Below are 15000 nucleotides of genomic sequence, written 5' to 3' on the forward strand. Positions count from 1 at the left end.
TGTTGCAAACTTTGAAATAAACTTGTAATAAATAAGCTTAAAAAAATAATAATAATAATGAGTTGAAGTTCATATTGCCAAGTTAATGAAATTGACACCTCTGACGTCACCAACCACCCACATGTGACATGCCCAAATAAGTTATCTCTCCGAAAATGCCCAAACCTGCCCGTAAAATATGGCAAGCACAGTCGCTCCTGTAGTATAGTCTAAGCTCCTCTTCCCAACAGAATATCAAATTAAATATGAGGAGGGGCTTCCTGATAAAAAATCATCACCTTGATCCACAAGTCAGGTGTAGCCATGCCGAGGCGATAATCAAATCCCGTGCCTCCCTCTGTGATTGGACGGCACAATCCTGGCATTCCAGATACTTCCTAAGTTTTTATGACAAAAGGAGAATGATACACATAAGTCATTTCTAGTTAATAGCCATGGTCACACTGCAGACTTTTTACCTAGGTAAACTAGACTTACTGACAGTTTACATGTACCTTGGGAAACTGATTTTTTTCAGTGTGCCCAACTTTTCCCCAAGTAATTTACCTTGGAGAAATTTTATCGTCCGGAGCTTGGATACAATGTATGTATGTATGTTTCCCTTGACAGCTACTCCAAAGCATTACCTAGGGAAAATTCATTTCCCCAGGTACTTAACCAATAAAAGCTCGTCCATGAATGTCTTAATGACAGATCCGGACATACAACACTCTATGAGGTCATCTAGTAAACCTTTTTGCCATCAGTTAAATTTCTTTTATTACTGCAAAGTGCAAAGACGATGGCACAATTGAGAGCAAGTGTTTTTGTTTAGAATTTGAAATTTCACTCCAGTCTTAGGTGGATTTGTCATTTTATTTTTCACCAAGGAACTGTTTTTTTCGTTGCAGAAACAGTTTGTTTTCTCAAGACGAGCCACAACAAGGTTATTACAACGGCTTACTGTTCAACTATCCACGCAAGGAAAGCCATCCAGAACCAGATCTCTCTTTTCCCACTCTGGCAAACCAAGGGTAGTGTGACCTTTCAAGATTTTTTCACCTAGGTAAAATGAATTTACCTTTGGCAATTTTGCCCTCAGTAAATTTGGTTTTACCTTGATAAAAGTCGGCAGTGTTACCAGGGATATGTGCTTTCAAAATCAACCTACTCTAACTCAACAAAACTATCATTCATGTTGATATCTGTAGATTAGAATGAAACTCAGGTAAAAAGATGTCAACCTTTGGCTTCGTCAATGTAAGTAATAATTATCATTCTGTTAAAGGTTCAAGTCATTCTGACTGAGGTTTTATTTTTAAGTACTGGATATATATGTACCTATACAAATATCTGGGAAAAAGAAATTGACCATCTATCAGTTTGGTAAAAGTTGCAGAAAATACTAATTTTTAGCCTGAAAGACTTGCAGACCTAGTGGTTATTCCAGAATAAAACCAGTACCCCTTTTTCCAATTAAGTAAAATTCAATTCTAAATAAGGGGAAAAATATAAGAAAAAAGTTGTTACTGTTGCTGTATTTCTGTGTCGGACAGCAGATTATTGATCACTGCATTCTCAAGAAAAAATCAACAATTACCTCTGCAATTGTGATGACACCAGGATAAAGAGAATGCAACATGTCATTGGCTAACATGAGATAAATAAGTGACTCAGTATCCACCCCAAGTCCAAAATAATCAGGATAGTCACCACCAAAGCCATGTCCAAGGCCATGGTCATGGTATATCATGGATGTTACACCATCAAATCGGAAACCATCAAACTGATAATATTCCATGTACCATCGAAGATTGGATAGAAGGAATCTCAACACTTCCCACCTGAGCCGTAAACAGACAAAAATAGTGTCAAACGTAAAGTGGAATAATTTCTGTTACATGTACTAGTAAAACAACTTTAATCTCGACATCTGCAAATTCAAACTTACTTTGTGTAGTCAAACAATCTGCTGTCCCAGAGAGTGTGGAATCCACGTCCATTACCATGAAAATAGCATGTTTGTGTGCCATCAAATTCATTTAAACCATCCATTACATTCTTAGCTGCATGACTGTGTACCACATCCAAGAGAACTAAAATTCCATTGCCATGAGCAACGTCAATAAGTTCTTTTAATTCATCTGGTGTTCCATAACGACTGAGATACAACAGAGGAAATCAATAATGTAATTGCATAGGAATTGCCTGGTGATGTGGCTTCTAGAATCTGATCCTACTCATGACAATCACTGCTGTTAACTCCATCTTACTCTTTTCCATACCAAAACTATAATCACTATTCAGCAAGGCATGATCACATGTATCCATTGTAAGGAATTGACTTGAAAATATAAACAATACTGTTTTGGTGATGGAATTTCATGAACATCTTGCCTTTATACTCAGATCTCGGCATCATCATGCACATGATTTTCTTGATGCTATGGCCTAAATCGCTTTAATGCTGGATACATGTAACTATGTCCAGTGGATAAACCACCATACAGAGTATAAATACACTTGAGGACGGTGCCTAAGTTATTGTTATTGAGCATGTGTACTGCGCATCTCGAGATACATGAACTCGGGTTGATGCTTACTAATACAGGGTTATTTTTGAGCGATTTAAAACTATTCCGACAAAGAAGATCATAGCAAGTACGGTACTCTTGGTATCCAAAAAGAAAAATGGGGGTAACTATGAATTTGTGAGAGATAATTGATCTTGAATTTCAGAAGGAATGCCATAAATTACTTTGTTTTTTATAGCTTTTTACAAATATTATTCACGAATTATCTATGAAAAATGCATGGTTACCCCCTATTTTGTTTTTGGATTTCAATAACACTTGTCAAGATCTACATGATTGTACATTTCATGTATAATCACAAACTGGGGCAAAAATACCTTTGAATTGGTAGGCACCATCCTTAACAGGTTGACCAAGGTTTTCAAACAGGCCATAATGAGATACACTAAGTAGAGTTTGCTATACCACACAAGCAAATACAATCTTTGCACAGACTGAAATTATTGTCAGATGGTAACTTGGATAAATTTATGTGACCTTTCAAAAACTGGTGCATGACCAGTGTTCAAATCTCAGTGTGACTATCAACAGGATACGTTGTCCAAGTTGCTGGATTTAACTCTGCCACACTTTAATCGAAACGCCAAACAGATTTCCCCCCTCCAGTTGGGTTTTCTTAGCATGTTGTGTATTACCAATTCCGTAAAGTTTTTTCCCGTCCATTGTTTGTAAAGCACATTTGAGTATAATTTATTCACAAAGAAACAGTTACGTAGCAGGGATGGAGCATTGGTGAGAGGGTCACTCATCTCCCACCAATGTGGCCAAGGTTTGATTCCCGGGTGTCAGATGTGGGTTGAACTTGTTGGTTCTCCGTATCTGAGAGGTTTTCTTCCAGGTACATGTACTTCAATTTTCCTCCCTCCTAAAAAAAAGCCTACAATCTGACATGAGTTGATTTGATTTCCGTTACAATGTCCCCTGCAATAGCGCCCCACGACCAGATGCAGTTGACACTTATTATTACTAAGTAGCACTACACAAATGACAATTAAATCCCTCCATCTCACTGGCATTTTCATATGTCACGTACCTTGAAGCTGCAAAGAAATTTGTGACTTGATAACCAAAACAGGCATAGTAAGCATGTTCCATAACAGCCATAAGCTGTATGCAGTTATATCCTAGCTTCTTTATTCTTGGAATAACATTATATGTAAAATCTTTGTAACTAGCAACTTTAGCTTCTGAAGAGGCTATGCCAACATGACATTCATAAATTCTCAAGCCCGAAGTTTTCCTGGGTCTGCTGTGTTGCCATTGGTAGGGCTGTGGTGGATCCCAATGCACACCCTCATAAAGGATATCATTTTCAGGGCAAACAGCATAACGAATCCATGGTGATATACGATCAGCTAAGTCTCCATTCTCGAGCTGAATTGCAACCTGCAAAAAAAACTCGAGTTACTACAACGGTAATTCTTTTGCAAGTCAGCTGCTTTTCCCACGATCTCCAAACGTATACTACATAACTATATTAGTGAGTGTTATAGGATCAGCAACACACAAAAATAACTGTGGCAACATCTATCATAATTAATTTTATCTTTGAAACGTTTCAAATGTAAACAAACTTCTAACTGAAACCCAGAGTACAATTCTATGAAATTGCCAATCGACCATCACTTGTGACTTGCCAATCAAACTTTATCTTGATTTCACTGAAGCTAGCATACATGTACTTCGCCGCAATGAACACTTAACATTTCCAGCCACAAGTTGAACACTGTACCCTGACAATGGCACCATAATTGTGATGAAATACTGGATTATATAGTTTATTTTTACATGACTTTGATTGTTTATGTCGTAACTAACCATTTCTGCAAAACTCCAGTTGAAAACTCTCCCTTAATTAGATAAACTGAAATTAATCCCTTTTGCCTCTCAGATTTCAAAGTTCCTAGTTAATCACCTGGTATTAACTCTGTAATGATCTTCTTGGAAGGCAAGAGGTTAAAGAGGATGCTCACATAGTTTTTAAGAAGACATATATAGATAATAATAATTATAATAAATTAATAATCACTTTAGGTCTCAAGGTTATTTAGCCAATCACCAGTGCTCTACTAATGGGAGAAACTACAAATCTATTAAAATCAGAACAAATCAAATCAAATGTTGGTTTTTGAGGAGAGAGGATAACCGGAGTACCCAGGTAAAAACTTCAAGAAGCAGAGTAGAGAACCAACAAACTCAACCCATATATCGCGTCAAATCCGGGAATCTATCTCGGGCCACATTGGTGGAAGACTGATGCTCTCACCACTGTACAAGCCCTGCTCCTCTAAATGTATTTAAATTCCATACATTACACAACGACAAGTTCAGTTCCTAAACATTATCATTGCTTCTTTTTTCATCAATGTTATCTGATGTGCATGTAAGCAATGCAGTTTTAATGATCGCTCTCACCTTTACTTTAGATCCATGGGGGATTGGGGAAGAACCATCCTCCTTATATGGTATTGTAAGCTCCCACACACCAAATTCGTTCTTTGTACAAGGATGTGAAGTCCTCGACCAACCATCTAAAAAACAAAACTTCTTGCTTTCACCAGCTTTTACCCTGTGTGATGCAGACCACCTAACTCAGTTAAGGACACCAAAATACAAATACAATTTAAGATCATGCAACTTTAGGTTATCACAGTAGTTCTGCGTTTCTGACTAACAAAATAATTTTCAGTGAAGTCAAGTATAAGATAATAGATTTATAAGGAGTTATAAAAATTAATTAACAAATTTCATTTGGTAAGATCTGCTCAACATTGCTGAAGAAATGAGAAGCTTATTAATCTTTTGTGAGAGTATTACATTGCATTTCACAGAACTTTTGACAGGCGATTTGCGAAGTTCATTGTGAATTTCATAAATTTACTTCGAACTTGGGAATTTCATTACGTAACTCTCAATCAAACGGCGAACTTTGAAACAATCATGGGAACTTCACTCTGGACTTCGTGGGAATGAACACTGCACACTCATCACAAAAAATGCATTGTCCACGCAAGCTGTTAAATACTGGAAAAGTATATTTTCATTTTCAAGAGTCAGTGATTCCTGTGGAATAATGCTGAATTTCTTGAAAGAATATAGACCAAGATCTGCGTCACGCTGCGGCTGCTGCGAAAGTGAGTGATGCACGCGACGGGACATTTTCAGGCAAACATTGGAATATTATTCTTTACCAGTTTGTTTTGGATTTCACTGCTGTAAATGCTGGGTTGATAGTTTTACAACACTCCATATAATTATTCACATCATGCAGTACGCGCTGAGTCTGACACAGTGATATTTCTTCATTTGTTGTCTTCGATATTCCCTCTTGGAACAAAATATCAACAATTTTTGCAATAGTTTGTTTGGGAAGTCTCAGTTCATGTCCTATTTGAGATGGTCCTTTCCATTCTAACCAGCTTTCAATAATTTTCTGCTGAACAAAACTTGGAATTGCCTTTCCTTGTACGGTGAAGGCACCCATTTCAAAAGAACAACCGAGAGCAATGGTGAAATTACTTCGCCACATTCCCACGAAGTTCGGCGCGAATTCCCAAGTTCGTTTTAAAGTTTGCCATTTGATTGACACTTACGTATTGAAATTACCAAGCTTGAAGTGAACTTATGAAATTTACAACGAACTTTGCAAATCACCTGTCAAAAGTTTTGTGAAATGTACTGTAATATAAAATAATTGTATTTTGTGTTGCTTGGCAGATTTATGGTACTGTAACATAACCATTATTAGCACCAGTATTTAGACATACATTTGAACTTCTCCCACAAAGTTCAATTATTGCTGCAGTTATACATGTATTAGAGAGAGTAATAAGCTTCAAATTTCTGCAGCAAACAGGAAATGTTGAGCAGAAATTTGCAGTTTGATCTTACCAAATGAAGCCTGTTGGATTTCAGTTTTTTTATAGTCCATTGAACGTGCTAAAAGTAATAAATAAGCTAGAGTAGGAGGATATTGTCATGGACATAAGACAAGCAACTGCCTTGTTTTCACCTAATTTTGCTGTTGAGAGCAACTAAAAGTTAATTCTCTCCATTACTTACCCTGGACTCAGAGGTTTTTCTTGAGCCGCGAGAGAGCCGCAAAGCAGCAAAGATGAGTCGCGAAACCATGAGAACAGAAAATTAATGGACTTTCATGCACATGCCAGGGTCAGGATCTGACCCTCAGGCTCGGATTGGCTGATATTTTTACAAACATGCAAATCAGTATGACCAGTTCGTTTGATTGGCAATACCTAGGGGGCATGTGATTGCTAAGCTGCCATTGGTCCCTTTTGTAATTATCAATTGACAAGTTTGACAGCTGGCATGTGCATGAAAGTGAGATTCAAGTCCAAGGTAACCAGAGGTTTTTCTCTTCTCGCTGCTTCATGACTCGTCTTCACCGCTTTGCGACTCTCTCGCAGCTCAAGAAAAATCTCTGGGACAATATTCTGTTCCAGTTTCCAGAAGGATGATTCAGTCTTTATGGAATCTACCCACACAGCTCTTCTGCTAGTACAGACAACTCAAAATTCAAGTCAACTGATAATGATAAAGGGTACAATTACAGTACCGCTCAAAAGTATGCAAGTTCCCAGTCTCTCTTGTTTCTCACAAGATGAGGGTAGAAATTCTGCTTTCCCAAGCTGCCGTAAATGACATGTGACTTTCACATGCACCTTGAGTCATTAACCCATGAACATCCCATACTTACTGAAATCTCCGATGAGGTACACGCCTCTGGCTCCAGGCGCCCACTCTCTGTATGTCACACCCTCATATGTTCTGTTAATTCCAAATTTCTCATAACCTCTTGAAAACTTTTCCAAACTACCTTCACTCTCTTCTATCCGTCTCTTGAGACTACAAAATTCCTTGTATCTGTACAACAAAAGTACCTCAGATTAATTTTCGTAGTATTCATTACAGTTGTTGTCATCAACTGTTTTGACACAACAGGCCCATTCTCCAATAATTTTCTATTCAAAGGAAATTATGATTTTAAATGTATTCTTCCTATTTCTTTTAGTAAAGTACATGAATGTTACAAAAAGAGTGTGAGTATAATAAACAGCTGTGTAATATGATCTCAATTTAATATGATCTCATAGCGGAGCTCGGCACGCGCGCACAGAGCACCATAATTTGTTAAGAAAATATGGCAACCCATCGTTGCGAGAAATCTTGGTTTATAACCATGACATCATCAACGGTCCGTACATACGTACGTCCACCCCTCCATGTATGCCAATGTGACCAGTATCATGCTAGTTTGCAGCATACATCTTTGATATTGGGCATCCATCTTTTGATCAATTGACACCTGTCAAAACAAGGTATCCGCTGACCAGTATCACGTGACCATATCGTGGGCTCAAGCTTAGAGCTCACCGAGGTCAGCTGTGTTTTTGAAGTTGACTACTGACCAGGTACTGGTTTTCGATTGGATTGCAGGCTCAACCCAGGTTAACTCACCTGAACATAGGCAAGGCTTCATTTTTTGCGCGCTTTCTATGCCTAAACGCGGCTACAGCCATACTACATCAAAGAAAGTTCTTACACAGTCAACGTTTTTCGTGTTCAGGTGGAAAACGGTTTGGAAGATGTTTTCTTTCTGCATTTTTTGCTGGTTTCAATCCAGTTTGACATATCATGATATCTGTGGTCCACACTGGTGGCTATGCAGTAATTTAAGTCAAGCATCGGTGGGATGTAAACTTAAAGCTGAGTGCTTAGAGCTGCTTTTTTCTCTGTATTGCAATTTTTGGCATATCTTTAGAAGCTCTGATAAGGCTACATGATGCCTGGAGGACCTATGTCTAGAACAGAAACGAAAGGAGAGCGAAAGAGAACGACAACCACAAAACAGTACCAGTAATATCCCTGGTTTCTGTCGCATGAAGCAACTAGGAGTATTTCTACTCGTCCCTGGATGGGATGCTAGTCCCACTAAATTTGCCAGTGGAGAGAGGAACTGTAAGAGTAAACTGTCTTGCCCAAGAACACAACACAATGTTTCCGGCCAGGACCCAAACCTCGACCACTTGATCCGGAGTCAAGTGCACTAACCATGAGGTCATGAGGCTATCGCAGATACATGTACTATAAATCCCCCACCCCCACTACTCTCCAAGATGCCTGTTGGTTGACAATGCTAGAATTTTTATCCAGAGATTAACACCCTACAGATCTCATCAAGCAACTTAATAACATGTACATTTTCAGACAGAGAGCATAGACTTCACCTTCTCTCAATCTCAGTTTGGTAAGGTTTAACATAAGGATCATCATGAAGGAATCTGGAGAAGTGTGGAACAACTTGGTCATCCACCATCTGGAAAAACAGAATAAATAAAAAAGTGAGATAGAGAAGTTTAAATTTTAGCCCTGGGTACTCTTTTTTGTAGTGCACTGATTACACATTCCATAATATTTTAACAAAATTTCAAGGCCAGATTGATTATCACAAATTGAAAAATTCCCATGGATGGCCCTTAATCTTCAAGTTTTCTTCAAGAACAGCCTGACTCACAATTATTAATAATTTTATCAATATAATTTTATAGGTAAATTATTAAACCTTTGTAAGTACTGTAGTTCCGTAGAAGTTTTAACACGTCATTAGAAAAACCGTAACTGAAGTTTTAACATGTCATTAGCAAAACCGTAAAGTGAAGCAGTTACGTATTACATTACATTAATTAATTAAGTTTAAAATCAAATTGCCAAAATGAAGTTACCCTTGTCAAACTTAATCACTAACAAAGTAACATTACACTCGCTTGACCCCATAAGGAAAACATGTTATTCCACAGAACGGTGAAATTGGTTAACTTTAAATCAAAGTTCTTCCCAGTATTTACAATGGTACAAAATTCCATAAAAACACAGATATTCAATTAGAATAATGACACTGATAGTTCTCCATCAAGGCCAAAAATATTCCAAGTTCAGGCATACTGTAGCACTGCCATAAAAGTATAAAGAAATCAGTCTACGAAATACTTTTTTAGAATTTAAGCTGTAGAGCTTACCCGTAACTAGTGGCTAATTAGGAATTCACTAGCAATACAAGGTGAGACAAATCAAAATCCCACTCAATGCTGAGTTCTTGAAATACACAGTTAAAAAAACTTTAAGTCATCTGTCTTCCCTTCAACAGAAAACTCCCAACTAGTTGCATTAAATATGTGTACCGTAAATTGTCAGGGGGCCATGTGGCAATGGACGTAACCTGATTGATCATGCAACTTGACTGCAAACAAATTAAGCAAGTCAGAGCACATGATTTGCATAAACACAAAAAGGCTGAAATTTTATATTTGCATTAAACAGAAACATCCTAGTTGTTCTGCAAAAAATATATCAACACATTGACCCCAGGGAGTGAGACTAAATTCACTTAATACATTTCACTCTATATATTCTATAAACAAGGCTAAAAGTTAAAAAATTAAAATATTCAAACCAAACGTTTTCGGCTGTTTGCCATCATCAGGGTATCCTAACCCTAACCCTAACAACCTGATGATGGCAAACAGCCGAAAACGTTTGGTTTGAATATTTTAATTTTTTTTAACTTTCAGCCTTGTATATAGAATATATCAACCCTGATGATGGCAAACAGCCAAAAACGTTTGGTTTGAATATTTTAATTTTTTAACTTTTAGCCTTGTATATAGAATATATTTTATTGAGCGAACATTATGGACACATTTCACTCTGTCTAACAAGTAGAGGGGCTAACTACCGTACCTAATTAAGAATATCACCTGATCATATCAAGGATGCAAACATCTTACATGCACTTAACATTAAAAAAGTGATATGAAAATGGAGCATATTTTAGCGCCAAATGAAGGCTATTGTTTATATATTTATACAACAAGCTCACTCAATTTTTGACTTGTCTTGCAGTCACTAAAAACTTCTGTTTGTTGCATAATGAATTATAGTGGAGGCTCAGGCGCACAAAGCGCGTCAGCAGAGCACCATGAGTGAGATTTTTTGGGAATTTAGTACTCTTTAGCTTGACTTTTTAATTGGTAAGATTTTTGCTTTTGTTCTAAACTGAAGAGAGCAGGTGTAAAGATTACCACTCAAACGGAAAATGCTGTGAAAGAGATTACAGTGAATGTAATTTCAGTTTTAGTTGTTGATTAAAATTGTTTGCAAGGCCTGTTTCTTTACTCCTGTCAGCTCAGAGGTGTTTGATAACTGTAAACAGTATATGCTAATGCCGATTAATTTTGTACTTTATGCAGAAGCATAATTATTTATATGTATTTCCATGTATTTCTTTCTGGGGTTAGAAAGGGAAGCTCCACTTTTAGGCTTGGCTAAATCTATGTAATATTATTAGAGAACCAACCACCATAAAAAAAATCAAATCAAGTATCAAGTATTAATTTACTTCACTTTGTAGACATTTCTGCCTCAGACCTATAAGGACTTTTGAAGCAGGTACATAATAATAATAATCATCATCATAATCAAAATTTTATTCTCTAATTATAGTAGAGAATTGTCATTTAGTAACACGATCATAAGTTCCAAACCATTTTTGTGTCTGCATGTATAAGCATTGGGAGTGGTTCAGTGTTTCAGGATTTTGATTTAGTTACCCTGATCAAAGACAACTCCAACCACCAGTTTAAGTTGTACACTGTTTAAACAGAAAGTAGTGATTAACGAAAATTCTTTGCGCTGATTGGTTGCACTTTAAGTGATTATTACATGATAATCATCTTAAGCGTTTTTTTTTTTTTTCAAAATGGCCACTAGCTGTTTTGCCAGGGTGACAAATCAAAAAATGAATTGCAGATATGAAATCAAGTGAGGCCATGATCCTTACCGTTATGATTACATATAGTTTCACATATCATTCGACGATTGCTTCATTCATCAAGGAAACACTTGAACCCACAAATAACCAGCTCCCATCAGTGGCTTCATAGCTCGGTTGGTTAGAGCATCGCATCCGCATCACAAGGTCACAGGTTCAAACCCCTTAAGTCCTGAATTTCTCAGGCTTCTCCACACAAATGCTAAAATAGCCCATTTCCGAGTTGCTGCTGTTGCTGTTTTCAAAACGAGTCCTGGTGCACAACCATTCAAATGTAAATGAGTTGCGTATTCTTATGCAAATCAAACTCACTTCCCTTACAATAGTTGAGCACCAAGACTCCCTTCGAAACAGAGACATAACTGCAAGGATCATAGCTTCACTTGATTTCATATCTGCAGTTCAATACATGATTGGCTGCATATATCATTTCATCATTACTTATATAATAACCCAAGTTATTCACGGATTTTGATTGGTTCTTGCCTATGATCTATTAGAGGACAGACGCACAATTGATGTCACCATCAGCTTTTATGAGAATAAAGTTTAATTCTTTATTATATAAAACAAATAGATTCCATGTTGCTGTGGGTCTGTTCAGTAATAGATCACAGAAGACGTCAAAATGTGGTAAGAACATCAGTGACACACTCGGCTATCACCTCGTGTGCCACTTTTTTGTTCTGACCACATTTTGACGTCACCTGTGATCTATTACTGAACAGACGCACGGCAAAATGGAATCTATTTGTTAAATAGATGTTTAAGATATAAAGTGCTCATGGGAAGAATGGGAAACTAGTTTCATTGCAGTGGCAGAAAGGACAACGGAGAAATCTGAGTCCTGGCAGCATTCAAAATTAAGACCTTAAGTTTATGACCAATCAGATGCTGTACCTATTGGGCTACTACATGTAGACTGGGTTGCTAGGTCATTTATTGAGTTCCTAAATGGACAATGGAGACATTGATGGGCACAAATTGAAGAGAGTAGACTGCTTCAAATATCTTGGTAGCTATGACACCAAGGACTGCAAACTAGATGAAGAGATAACAGCACAGATTCAGGCTGCGTCATGTGTGATGGGGAGGCTCAGGGATAGGGTTTTTGACTGTAGAGATCTGACAGTAGATACGAAACTCAAAGTATACAATCAGTGCATCATTCCACTAGTGATGTATGGAATTGAAACCTGGACCCTGTATCGTCATCACATCAAGCTTCTAAGAACCATCAAGCAGTGGCACCTGAGATCAATTCTTAAGATCAGGTGGGATCACTTTATCACGAACGATGAGGTACTGGATTGTGCAAAATCTACGGATATTGAGATTACTCTCGTTAGGAACAGATTGCGTTGGATGGGTCACATTGCACATATGCCAGATGTGTGGCCCCTGAAGGCACTTCTCTATGGAGTATTAGAAGAGGGTTCAAGTAGAGTCAGGCACCCCCTTCTTAGATATAAGGACACCCTGAAGGACATCCTCAGGCACGGAGCTGCTCTCGGAACATGGAGAGAGATTGTAACGGAACAGGGATGTAGCGAGGAGGGCCAAACGTCACGATAGGGAGAGGAGCAGATTGTAATCTGGAATCATCCCTGAGACTGAACTTTGTTTTCACTACAAGAATCTTGTATTCATCTGTAATTTCTGTGTATTACTCGCATCGGGTTATAGGCGTATATATGACCAATATCACATGACCACATCGTGGGCTCAAGTTTAGAGCTCACCAAGGTCAGCTGTTTTTTTTTTAAGTACTGACCAGGTTCTGGGTTTTGATTGGATCTCAGGCTCAAACCAGATTAACCTGTTGTAAGAGTCTTGTAAGATTTAATAACCCAGATTAACCTGTTGTGAGAGTCTTGTAAGATTTAATAACCCAGGAGCTCCGCTTTTAAGCTTGGATAACTCTATACAAAATTATTTTCATTATTATAACCCATTCATCCCTGAAGCAGCCCCCAATCCTGAGTAAAATCATCTGGCGTCAAACAGAGTAAAATCTAAAAGTCTCACTCTCAGGACTGCAAAGGGTTAATAAGCTTTATTAGCATATACTAAAACAGTGGATAGCGTTGAACTCGCGCACTGATTGGCTCGGCAAACTCCGAATATCCAGTGCTATTTACCTCCGCTTGGAGATACGAAATTTCTCTTTGAGTGTTGAAAAATATTTCAGTCGATCGCTGCACTCACACGTGAAATATTTTGTATCTCTCCGAACAGCCATGTAATATCCACTATGTATCTTGAATCCTCAAGTCTATACTGTACATGTACATGAATAATTATGAAGTAATTTTGTCCATGACTCAGCTTTCTGAGGCCTCAATGCTTGGTTATAAACATGAGAAATAGCAAACCATTAAATCACAAAAACATTACTTGGTCCTCTGCATAAAACTTCCCTACCCAGGCAGATGAAAATCAAAGGGAAAAAAAAGGAGATATTTAACAATTAGACTACGAGTTTGAGTTTTCTATGAGTCAATAGATGATAGTCAATGAGGCAAATCGCCCTGAGTTGACTATTTGACTCATAAAATGACAAGAACGAGTTGTCTAAAAATAATTATTGTTTGAGTAGAAATCCACTCACATATTCTTCCTGGAAATGATTTACATGACACTTGAGACCAAAGACCAATATTTTCTTCGATGGGAGGAGAAAACTTGACTTGAATAGCAAACCATTCTGAGAATGTTCATCTTGGAAACAAAAGCCTTTACACAACTTGAATTTCCAAAATATCAGTCACTTATTGTAAAATTTTATATTTTTGACTTATTATTCCCACATACCATTAAAAATCCTCACTCCATATTTTGTTCCAGCTTTAGTCTTTTCTGGAATAGTATCGTTAATTACCGTGTCAACCTCTTCTTCAGCAATATTGGGAAAACGATTTAAAGAAGCCACCATTGTTTTCTTTTTGCTACTCACTAGATAGATAGCGAGAAGCAAACCAATCAGATTACAGGAATCGTGACAGTATATGAGTGGATTTCTACTAATGAGTGTTAGTTCAGACTATAGGGAAGATATCGTTGATGTCACCTAGAGTCATTTATGTGCCAACCAGAGCTTCATTGGCTGTCAAAACAAAGGGTCTTTTGTTTCTGTGGTTGGCACATTTGAAAAACAAAAGCAATGTTTGTGAGCAGATATCTTCCCTACACTAGCTGCACTATGAGAAGGTAAAATCTAGAAAGATGGGAACCAGCTTGTGAAAAGACTGCCTTTTAAAATATATGCTCGTTTTCACATTACCTTTTGGGTACAAAATCTATGTAAATTGTGTCTCTGAGCCTTAACTCTCCTCATTCTCCATTACACTCAAAATGGACAGAGAACTGGAAAGAAAACAAGTAACTTTGGAATGTAAGGTCTATATTGCTACCACCAAAGAAAATTCGACACTAAATTACAATTTTAGTTGAAACCTTTAATAAATGACGGGTAATTCCAACAGATGGTTCAACTTGGTTCTACTCTGGGAATCTGGAGCTAAAGGCGATGATTGTTTTTTTTTTTTCACGTGTCCCCGCAGTTATATAACAAATGCT

The 15000-nt window shown here is 37.5% G+C and overlaps 1 protein-coding gene across 3 annotated transcripts in view; it reads right to left on the reverse strand.

Annotated features, from left to right (window-relative positions):
- Nucleotides 1-15000, reverse strand: part of LOC138006845 (1,4-alpha-glucan-branching enzyme-like) — a 21788-nt gene that overhangs the window by 6324 nt on the left and 464 nt on the right. Inside the window, exons 2-9 of one of the 3 annotated variants that reach the window (XM_068853444.1) lie at nt 14705-14787; nt 8822-8910; nt 7291-7457; nt 4989-5104; nt 3607-3959; nt 1931-2140; nt 1580-1823; nt 279-377 (exon numbers count right to left, since the gene is read on the reverse strand). In XM_068853444.1, the coding sequence (XP_068709545.1) occupies nt 279-377; nt 1580-1823; nt 1931-2140; nt 3607-3959; nt 4989-5104; nt 7291-7457; nt 8822-8910; nt 14705-14758 (1332 nt within the window). In that variant the 5' untranslated portion in view covers nt 14759-14787. Of the gene's footprint in view, nt 1-278; nt 378-1579; nt 1824-1930; nt 2141-3606; nt 3960-4988; nt 5105-7290; nt 7458-8821; nt 8911-9610; nt 9836-14704; nt 14788-15000 lie in introns of those variants that run through there. The other 2 variants (XM_068853457.1, XM_068853451.1) reach the window with 2 other exon arrangements.

The sequence above is a fragment of the Montipora foliosa genome, chromosome 1 (assembly GCF_036669935.1).
Source record: "Montipora foliosa isolate CH-2021 chromosome 1, ASM3666993v2, whole genome shotgun sequence".
NCBI classification, from domain to species: Eukaryota; Metazoa; Cnidaria; class Anthozoa; order Scleractinia; family Acroporidae; genus Montipora; species Montipora foliosa.